The following is an 11371-nucleotide window of genomic DNA, read 5'->3' as shown; positions in this document are numbered from 1 at the left end:
GAATTCCATATAGAATTATAAAGCTTTTCTAATCCATACTCATTCCAGCTCTGGAAACAAGGCAACCAGTGAGATCTCTGTGCCATAGGTTTGAAGTGAACTGTTAAATTCCACCCCTGTGTAGCTGTATGTGCCAAATGCATTATTTTTAGAAGGAACATCTTGGCTATGGTTCTCTGTGCTTTGTGTCCCGCAGGCTCCTGGAACAGTAGCCTCCTCAGGGAGCCTTAAAGATGCTTGATGTAAGTGGGAGCTGTATGTTAACCTGTCTGGCCTTAATTCTTGACACTGCATATATACAATTCTTTAATTTTGTATCCACTAAATACACATGCTCTGTAAGGGAAGTAATTATATTGTGACTAATATTACAGTAAGGAATTATTTTGTTTTTCTGTTGTTAAACCATTCTTGAAGATAACATAAGGTTTTATCCTCATCTCTTTTAAATGGGTGAATGGAAGTCTGCTTTCTTGTGTGTCTTAAAAAATAGTAATTTCGAAATGATTTTTTTTACTTTTCATTTCTTCAGATGTGTGGTTCTAAGGCCCAGAATTTATCATACAGCAGCTTACTCTAAAGAGGAGCATTCTTCTGTTGCTGTGTGTAGCTGAAAGTACTCTGAATGGGACAGTGCTCTTGCCCAGTAAGGGCAGCATGTGATCGCCAGGTAATGTCTTTGCTGTGAGCTTGCCTAGTTCCAGTGAATGTTGTGTCTGTGAGGGATCTGACAACAGATTGTCTGTCCTTAATTAGCAGATGATTGCTTACCTATTGCTTGCCTCATTGACCTAACTATGTGTGGCAGGTGCATCCGCCCAATGAAAGCAGCTTCTTGGCTGCTGAAGTGTAGCAGCTCCTGGCTGCCTTTGTTCTCAGGGCCTTGTGGTAATTGGGGCCTTTGGCCAATGGGAGCTGCTATTGACTACAGATCAGATTCACCTGGGTTTCAGTGGAGTCCCCTGGCGGAGCCATTTTGAGCTTGGCCCCTGGAGCTGCACACTGTGGTCGAGGACTCTCCCCTTGGGTCAGGATGCTGCCCGAGGAAACTCCTTGAGGTGACTTGGGTCTGGACGCTGCTCTGAGCAGTCCTTGAGGGTGAGAGCTCTCGCTTGTCAGGTGAGTGATAGAGCATTCTGGGTTGCCCTTAAACCCTAGGGAGTTGTTCTGTTTTCCTCTCACAGACATTTGAACCTGTAATTTACGGAGAGCTAGTTAACTGTGTTAATAATTTTTTATTTTTGGTGGTTGGTTGCTCATTTGGGGGCGTCTGTAACACTATGGAGCTTGAAATATTAAACACTGGGCATGGGTTTTGTAGGCCTGAAATTGATCAGTTTTGTGAACTTGCATGGAACTTTGCCCAGTGTGACTCTGGTAGAATGAAGAATACTATCCCACGGGTAATTAAATGAGTGCTCTTCGGTGTTACTTAAGCCTTACTTAAAAGTACGAGGTGTTTTTACGAATTAAGTTTAACCTGCCCTTCTAGAATTGATTGTATGTGGAACAAGGTAGGGTTTTGATACAAGTCTCTGCTTCCATGCTATGTGATTCAAACCCACTTTAACAGACAGACCTACCAAAAAATATTTGTGTGAGATGGTACCCCTTAATCATGGTTAAAGATTAATGAAAGAGCAGTGTTGGTGTCTTGCTATTATATATATACTATTCTCTGTGCTGTTTAATATTGATATTTAGGGCTCTGAGAGGTATGGGAGAGAAATACATTCTTCAGTGACAGATAAGTCTGTACTCTTGTGCTTCACGAGTGCTGCTTGTGTACTGAAGGGTTTGTGTACAGAAAGACACGTTTTAATCTTCATCTAAAAAACTTTTATTACATTTCCTACTAATTTGTGTTAAACTTTTTCCTTAGAAGTCACTTTGACTCTAGCAGAATGTCTATGATGATATTAACTATTTATTTCAATTTGTCATTTTTTGGCTTCTTAGTTGTGTTCTTTTTGTCAGATAAAGCTGTTCTGTGTACTGCTTAAATTGTTTCAACTGTGAGTGTCAGAACTGCTTTCCTGCTCCCAAATGCAGGTGTTTTGACTCTCAGTTTAATACCAAGATGAGGTGCCAGGGTGAGGAAGAGGTGTTGCACACTCTTACCCCTGATACCCAGTTTGGATGAGCAGGGGCCCCAAGAGGCTGGGGGTCACCCCTGCATGACAGTTTCACTTCAGGACTTAATGCCAGGTCTTCTGTTGGCACACATTAGAACAGCTGGTTTTCATGAACACTGAATTACTTTAAGTCAGCTAAGGTTTTAGCTCCTTCTCCTAAATATTGCTTATTATCTTCTCTGTCATCTCCACTGGTTTTTTTCAGTTTTTATGCTGTGGTAGTCTTTAATTTGGGTTTAGTCTTCTGTACTGCTAACAGCTTATGTGCATAGGCTTTTAGTTCTACTTAAAGGTGGAGATCTTGAGAAACTACACTTTTACTGAGGCGCACACACACAAAAACCCTAACCATATTCTTTTGTAATTTATTTATTTGTGTAATGATTAATGCTTCCACAAGAGGCAAAAGATAATCGTCGTTCCCAGGCACAGAAAGAAAAAGCAGTTTTTACAGATATCCCTCCCCCCACCCACCTTTTTCAGACTTAGATTTTAACTAGGCAAATAGAACAGAAATATTTAGCCACAAGTAAAGAACAATGATATGAGAAGATAAAGTAGCTCTGGGGTGAGAAAAAAAAATTATATTACCCAGTGGCAGAGCAAATGCTAAAGTGACATAACAGAATGGAAAGAGTATCACTAGAAATTGTTCAGATAGATTTGTTGTAAACATCAAATAACCATAATTAATCATTTTAGGTGAAAGTATAAAATGCTCTGAGCTAACAGATTTAAAGAAGTCTTGAATAATGTTTGGACCTTAACACCAATGAAATGATGAGAGAATAGGATGTTCTCCCATTCTGAAGAAACACCAGCAATAATGTGCTTCTAGTCCCTGTCTGAGTAAAACACAAGCTGTGGTGTAACCAGGCTTGGTCTCAACCCTGTTGCAGGGAGCAACTGCCCTGTCTTAAATTTGAGTAAATGTGTGCAACAGTAATTCAGGTATCAGTAACACTTCATTACAGACATACCCTAAGACTGCAAGGTTATTTTGAACAGCCATACGTTAGAACAAAAGTGAAACTTAAAGGTGAAATTTAAGAACTGAACTTGAGAATCAATAACTTTTGCCTAATTAAAAGATGACCAAAAGAGATGGAGTAGTGGAAGCTTGAAATAATGTCATTTTTTTCCCCTAATTATAACACTATTAGCTCAATTTATCCTTAAAAGCAGCACACAAGGAAGCACAGAAAGCAGAACCTGTGGTCATGGCCACTTGTGTGTTACTGTTACTATTGTCAAAATCTCCATTACTGTCCATTAACTGAATATTCAGATCCAGTTTTGGTTTTTTCTTTAGTAAGAGCTACAGACACATTAGAACCTGATGTGTTTGAGGTAAGGAAAGCTGGAAAGGTATTAAACAGACATGAATTTGCTATAGTATTAAGAAATCTAAGTAAGAAATCTAAGTAACAACAAAAGCAGCATTAATAGCGATCTTCAGGTGAAACAATCCCAAGTAAAGCAGTGTTTATCAGATGAAAATACACAATTTAAATTCTTCAAACCAAGCATGTTGCTTATTCAGCCTGGACACAGATGCTTTTCTTAGGTAAATAATGTTATGTTGATAATTTATTAGTAAGCTGTACTAATGAAAACAAGATGTCTGCATTTTATGCAGCTAAAAGGTTTGAACCACTGTTTTCAGACTTCATCCTAAGAAAATTACACTCACCAATCCTGATAATATGAGCTGCTGAAGTTTCTAACAGTGAGGCCAACAGGCATTGCTGACTAAGAACTTTGGACAATTTTATTCTCATACAGTTGCGCAGTGTGGCACGGTTTCACACAGGCTTTAGCTGCACAAGGAATGCAGTATCTGGCACTTGTTGAACACTGCAGACGTTAGGCTTGGGCACTGAAGAGCTGGGGTCAAGTCTCCCGGCACCTGTCTGCAACCATATTCTGGATGAAGAACGTCTGCAATCAGTGCAGCTCCCAGCATCACGCTGGCTAACGGCCGCGGTGACGGCATGGCCCGAACTCTGTTCCTCTGCTGCGGTCTCCCTTGGAACAGCCTTAACTTCCAGGCTGCTTCCTAAGGGTCTTTAGGTTTATTCTCTCTTACAGGGCTCTTAGAGGGCTGCACAGCTACAGGAGGTGATAGGGCATTCCTCCTTCCCTTACTTTGGTGCCATTTCCCTGCAATCACCATTTGGGACAGCAGGTACATTAAAAAAATGGCCTTGCAGGTATTGCTTTGAACGGCCCCAGCCTGAGGAGAGAGCGTATGTCTTCAATGCATATATACATTTATGCCATCAGTGAGTTGTTTGGTACTGGTGATGTCACAGCTGCTACTTCTGGCTGCATTTACAAGGGAAAGTGAGACCTGATCAGTTTTTGAAGGATGTAGGTGCCCAAGCCCCAGGAGAAGGGTCTGGCCTAGGAAATAGAAGTGGCCCAAGACATCTGATGTAGTAAAACAGGCAGGGTTCTAGGTCTAGTGAGGCTTGATTGGCTAGTATTCACTACTTCCTTTTTCTGCATTAATTCTGAATTCCTGTTCTAAGATGCCTAAGTTCCCTATGTATTATCTTAGATGCCCAGGTCTCTAACCGTAGGCTCAAGATCCTAGCTTAGGGCCTACAGGCCTTCCAATTAAGTAATGTTGCACTTAGAGGCATCAACATCCTCTGCTACCCCTGGACTCAAGTCAAATAGATGCTATCATGTTGTTACCTTTAAACCTTTCTGAATGAGTAGTAAGTGCCATCCATGAAGGATGATCAAATAGAAGAAAGACTGAAAGTTATAAATATTTCAGTAGCTGTATTTTACTAGCCACTCCATCATAAATAAAAAGTTTACCATAACATGATTTGAAATGACATAGTTCAGGTGGGTTAGCGTCTGTATAAATAGACTTCTCATTCAACGCTAATTGACTAAAATACAAACTAACACAAATGTGTAAAAAGATGGCAGAAGTAGGACCAGAACCCAGGTCTGGAGTTTCTACCACTGATTTATAAGAACACTTCCTTTGTTCAAGTAAAAAATTTCTCTTTATATGCAACCAAAATTATCTGCATAAATTTCCAAGTAATTTCAACTGGCATATCCACGTATTCCCCTTACAAAGCAATAAAAAAAGTGTTCTTAACTTTCAAGGCAAAGTTTTCATGATATAATTAGACTCATTATTAAAATGTACAATAGTGATGATTTTGACACCATGTTTTCCACTTACTAGATGAAAAAGTATTAATCTGCTGTTCTTCACAGACATCCTACATGACAACAGGAAGTAATTCATTAGTCATTAAACAAGACTACCGGATTTTATTTTTTCTTGTTTTCCCATATAACTGCTGAAACATTAAGATAAAAACTGTCAGAACACCTTCCAGAATGAAAGGGTAGCCTCAAAGTTATGCACTCCATACAAACTGCTAATGAATGAAGGGTTAAACTTACAGGTGCTAAATGCCATGAGGGCTACTGAGCCTAGCAGGACAAACACAGGTGTGTGTGGACTGTCAGGACCTGCAGGAGCACAAGGTGCACCTCACAGATGCACTACAGATAGTCTCTGTTGGTTTCCAAGCTACAATATAGTGCACAGTTAAGACAGTATGAAACAAATATGACATGATTCTGAGTTTGCATTTAATATTTACAGAAATCTTACAAAGTCTGATGTTTGCAGAAACTGAAATTTTTGCAATGAGAATAACGTGGTAAAAGATAACAGCAAATGCTGTTTACCTTCCATAGATACTCTGTTTTTCTCTGTTCTGTTCAGTTATGTCTTGGTAGCATCAAAACAGATGATTCAATGTTAATTAGCATCTTATCCTGCTTAGGAGTGAAATGTTCTGGTTTCTTTGAGTTTGTAACTACTTCGACAGAGTAGAAATCTCTTCTGTTCTCATAGCATCAGACAGGAAACTAAGTTCATTGCACAATGTCTCATACCTGAAGGCCATCCGGATCTGTGCAACATTTGTCTTTCGAATGTCATTTCCCTCAGGCCCTTCTTTACAGTAATTCACCCCTAAGAATTTCTGCTTTTCCTGCGAACAGGATTAAATGTAAAAAGGAAGAAGTTAGTTCAACTGCTTTGATTTATTGTATACCTGAGTATTTCTTAGTGAATGACTCCAGTGCAAGTGAAAAGAGCAGCTTCAACCAGCTGGCCGTTGAACTCTACCTCAGAGTCTTAACCTGTTTTGGAGATTTTTAAGGCCAAAGTTTATACGTATAATTACTCAGCAGTGTGTTGAGTCTGGCTTGCTAAAACCCTTTCTGCTACTGTTCGGTCTTCACTACTCCATCTTTCATGTGAGAGGTCAGAAAGAGGCTTAGGTTTCTTTTGTTAGTTAAATGTTGCACAAGAGGAAAATTAGTAGTTATCACTAGAGAACATAGGAAGAAACAAGAGAATATATTTGTCAAGCTCCTTCACATACCAGCTACTTAAGAAGAATGTTTGAAAGTGACATAGAAGAAAGGATGCTCTAAAGTAAGTCCTAGAGAAAGTCATGGATGTGTAGAATTTTAAAGCCGAAAGGGAATGTAATTTAATCTGACTACCTCTCTACACCAGAATATTTTCTGTAATAATCCCTTCCAAGCAAAAACACGTCTTGCTTATGACAGGTAGTTTGTTTTTACTCAGTGCAAGACATCATGTATAAAATTACTGGCAAAGGGATCTCACTCAAATAATTAAAGGTTTGGGACTGGAGACAAAACTGAGTATAAACAGCCACCTGGACTCTCTGCATGTTTTGGGAATTCCAGAACAAAGCTAATGAGAAAAAATGTAACGTTAATACTTTAATGTAAGACTGCATAGCAGATAGTTTGCGAATGTTGCTCAAAAAAAGGATAGGGATGTGCACAAATACATCACATAAGCACCTACTCTTCAATTGTCAGACTTCTGACTTCTCAGCTCCTGCCTGCCCTAATATTCACAAAAGAGATATTTTCAGCCACAATTACCTTATCTGACAATCCACTCTGTAGCACGCTGTTTCTTGCTATTTCACACAAGTCACAGGTACTTAGTTTCCACACCTGGGCTGCAATAGCATATTCTTCCATGAGAGCTTCCTGTATCACCAAAATGTTTAATATTAAATGATATGTAAATAAGATGTAAATGGAATATGTACTCATTACTAATTAAGGAATTTATACATGCTCTTTAGATAGCTGTGAAAAATTAGAGGTTTAAGACACTTAGCATCACCATTATTAACGAACAGAATTGTTTATTTCAAATTTCCCAAGGGTGACTGTTAAATAATTAATAGGCACTGGGTATCCAGTTCTCTTAGTCTCAGAAATTGCAGCCTGCAGTCCAGATCCTGAGAGGCATTTATTAGGCAATTTCAAATGAGATCCCAGGGTATATAAACACCTTGGAGGATCTAGTCGTAGATCTTTAATGAACATGTACTTAGACAGATAGCAGGGCAGTTTCTCCTCACAAGGAAGCTGGGTCTGACTCTAGTGGGCTGTCACCGCTGACACGGGGCTGGTGCTGCGTTACATCCGCACAGAAAGCCCCCACAGCAGCTCTCTGTCTTTTCTAGCAGAGACGTTTCGTGGGCCAGAAGCGAGCCTGGGTGAAGCACGCCAGACAACTGAGCTATGTACAGGCCACACCGAGGCACAACATCACTCGGGGCAGTGCCAACCACAAAATTGGGGCATCAAAACCAGTGACCAGGCAGTTCTGTCCTGCCAAGCCACTCAAGGGCAAGAATCAGCTTCAATTTACTGAGCAAACAGCTCGTATGTCATCTTCAGAGATTCCACATCGTGGTTTTGTAATGTACTTCCCCAGATTTATTAGTAAGGAAACTGGACTTTCCTGGCACTCTAGAGGATTGTTTATGAAGGCTCAAACCTCCCTTCAGCCTCATCCTTCATTCTATACTTCAACAGCCAACACTGGAGAGGCAAGAGTACAAAAGAAACATAATTAGGAAGTCAGACATTTCCCTCTGAAACCTAACAGTGAGTAGTAGACTGAGAATGAACAATGAATGAAGTGACTGAAAGACATGAAACTTTATATCCTAAGCAATGATACAGAACAGCTTTCAGGTCATTCTGGGCCTACGTGGTACTGTTGCCGAATTCAAAGACAAGGGTTTTTGTAATTCTTACCTTTGTATAATGAAACTGCATAGGATCATCTGTGGAGAGAGAGACATGAAGTCCCTTATGTAGAAATTCCCGTAGTGGATTTTTTGAGTACTCCAGGAATAGGCTATTGTTACTAAGTGGAGACATAGCAATGGGTATTTGTGCAAGATAGTAAAGATACTGGAGGACAGGACTCTGCAAAAAAAACCAAAAAAACCCAAAAACAAACAAAAAACCCCCAATCAGCATTTAATGGTACTATGGGATAATGATGAAAAAAAGAAGGTTTTTCCTTGGATAAAATAGAAACAGCATAAGACCCCCAAAATTAGGTTGACACTAAACCAACTTCTTTAGAAAATACTTAAAAGTCTGAATTTTAAATGTTACTGATCTTTATAAATTATATTCTTCATTATATGTCATCATCTTTTTGAAAATATGGTGACTAATGGTACTGTAGATTAGTAAGTATATATGACTATTAAGGGCACTGCATTTGATACTAACTGCATAGCTTCCCCCAAAAGCTGAAAGTCACAGATAAGACATGTAAGAACTGCTAAGCAATTTGTTCTTTTCAAAACTTCAGTCCAATAGGTAAATTCTAGGAGCAGAAGTTTTAATTTATTAGAAGTCGTGTGTTGCTATTGCACATAATATAAATAATCTGTGGTCACCTCATCTTTATTACAATTTTTGGCTTAACCAACCTGTGAATCTAACAAGTGTCTTTATTATTATTATCTGCTATGCCAGGTTATCGCACCAGGCTAAGCAGGAGGGAGTGAAGAGAATGTTTTGATCACATACAGTCTTAGAACTACTCTGTCTGGGTCTGATTTTAGGAATTACTGCTTTGGAGCATAACACCAGACATGACTTTAGGCAGAATTTTTCTTAGTTCTTGGATATGTTGAAAAATGCAGAGAATTTTCCAGCATTAACCAGAAAATCCAACTTAGAGAACTCTTTCAAAAAAATCACAACGAACGCGGTGCAAGTCTGCCACCCACTGACAATGATTTTAATTACAAAACGGTGGCCTGGGGATAAATTGTATGATGGTTTCTATGAACAGATATGCCAGGAATGATAACATTTGTCCTGTTATAACAATCAAGTTGTATATAAAATATTTCTGTGTTATACGGCTATGTTAAATTTCGTGATCAAGTGACCCCAGTTACTCTAGATACAAATAATCAAAACCTTAATGAACTTCTGAATGAACCTTGAAGTACAGGGATGCCAGTCAAGGAAAATGATTTCTTCCTGTACAGAAGAAACTAGAGCTTTCCTTAAATTCTTCTGGGACCTAAACCAGAGAGTAGTAACAGGTCTAAGCAGTTTTTTCCATGTAACTTTAGCTCTGCTTGGAGTAACCAAAACCAGGTGCTGCCAAGTCACTGACACATCTGAACAGTTGATCTTTCCTACAAAGACAGTGCTTTAAAATATTCAATTAGGAAAAGCTGTATTTTTGTAGCTTAAATAAGAAATATGAAGTTCAGCTGAGCTTATTTATTTCACAGAATCACAGAATGGTTTGGGTTGGAAGGGACCTTAAATATCATCTAGTCCCAACCCCCCTGCCACGAGCAGGGACACCTTCCACTAGCCCAGGTTGCCCAAAGCCCCGTCCAACCTGGCCTTGAGCCCTTCCAGGGAGGGGGCAGCCACAGCTTCTCTGGGCAACCTGTGCCAGGGCCTCACTACCCTCTCAGGGAAGAATTTCTTCCTTAGGTCTAATCTACTCTCTTTCAGTTTAAAACTGTTACCCCATGTCCTATCCCTACACTCCCTGATACAGAGCCCGCCTCCCCCCCCCCCCAGCTTTCCTGTAGCCCCTTTCAGTCCTGGGAGGCCACTCTAAGGTCTCCCTGGAGCCTTCTCTTCTCCAGCTGAACACCCCCAACTCTCTCAGCCTGTCCTCACAGGAGAGGTGCTCCAGCCCTCCAGCAGGTCCATGTCCTTCTTATGTTGGCGACCCCAGAGCTGGACACAGGACTCCAACATCAGGGGGTTTCTGATCAAAGGGAAGATTTACTTGTGCCTTGCTAAGAAAATTAATTTTGGGTTGCTCAGATAAAATCCATTTGGTGTCTGCTGTCTGAACCAGTGACTGATGTCTAAGCAGATAGTGATTAGTTTAGGTGACCAACCAGGCAATACCTTCTTCAAGAGCAATCCATGAGAGATGTTGTCTGCTGTCAGAAAAGCTGATACAAGGTGTGTGATAGAGCCGGCTTCTCCACAGTGAGGTCGAAACAGAAAAGTACACATGCCTCTTTCCCTGGGGGGATTAAAAGCAAGTTCTACTAACAAAAAATGAACTGTTCATCTATTTTGTATATAATAACCATTAATACAGGAATTTAAAAAATAAGTTACACGTTCTCATACAGTTTGACATGGAATTTAATCAGGCCTACCTGTAGGCTGCTGTCAAAAGGGGCAAGTCCCTCTAACCCAAAGCCCTTCTACCACCTGACATATTTGTGTTGTCTTCCTCCTTTCCTTCCCCAGTTACCTCTCATTTAGCAATTGTTTAGCTACTGGGTGAACAGTTACTGAACTGATTTCAGTTGAAGGAACTGGCAGATGGAAAGCTAAGTGAACTGATGCAACCTGTGGCCATGTAATTCCTAGATTTAAAATGAGGGACAAAGTGGAAGCACATTGCCAAGAGTTGGCTAACACTACCTAGGTGTGATGACAACCTGCCATCTCACCAGGTTTAGTGTAGCATAAAACTACACCCTCAGTAGCACAGAGATGATCTAGGAGTACTGGTTATTACACTAGACTTCACACTATAATTTTTAGAACTATTTTTATCATCTATATTACAAATGATTCTGGCTTTTAGGTTATAATGATCACCATTATTCAGTGCAGACACATGTCCCATAAGTATCTGGAGATGTTCAAAATAGAATTTCAACAAGGACTGCTAGAGTATAAGGCAGTTCTAGGACGGACGTTTAGCAACATCTCTTCTGAAAATGGAGGTGACTTCGCCAATAGTACCAAAATAGAAAACAGTCTTGTAACGGACTGGCTGTGGTGCCTCAAATAGTCAGCATTTTTTAACAGGGTGAACA

General features: G+C 40.0%; 1 protein-coding gene across 4 annotated transcripts in view; it reads right to left on the bottom strand.

The window, feature by feature from the left end:
• Positions 1–2487: 2487 nt before the first annotated feature.
• Positions 2488–11371, bottom strand: part of AMPD3 (adenosine monophosphate deaminase 3) — a 34875-nt gene continuing 25991 nt past the window's right edge. For 2 of the 4 annotated variants that reach the window (XM_074841637.1, XM_074841636.1), the window contains exons 12-15: positions 10440–10560; positions 8286–8459; positions 7110–7220; positions 2488–6175 (exon numbers count right to left, since the gene is read on the bottom strand). In XM_074841637.1, the coding sequence (XP_074697738.1) occupies positions 5999–6175; positions 7110–7220; positions 8286–8459; positions 10440–10560 (583 nt within the window). In that variant the 3' untranslated portion in view covers positions 2488–5998. Of the gene's footprint in view, positions 6176–7109; positions 7221–7982; positions 8067–8285; positions 8460–10439; positions 10561–11371 lie in introns of those variants that run through there. The other 2 variants (XM_074841638.1, XM_074841640.1) reach the window with 2 other exon arrangements.

Source organism: Strix aluco, chromosome 16, assembly GCF_031877795.1.
Source record: "Strix aluco isolate bStrAlu1 chromosome 16, bStrAlu1.hap1, whole genome shotgun sequence".
In the NCBI taxonomy this organism is placed as follows: Eukaryota; Metazoa; Chordata; class Aves; order Strigiformes; family Strigidae; genus Strix; species Strix aluco.
This window is presented reverse-complemented; position numbering and strand designations above follow the sequence as displayed.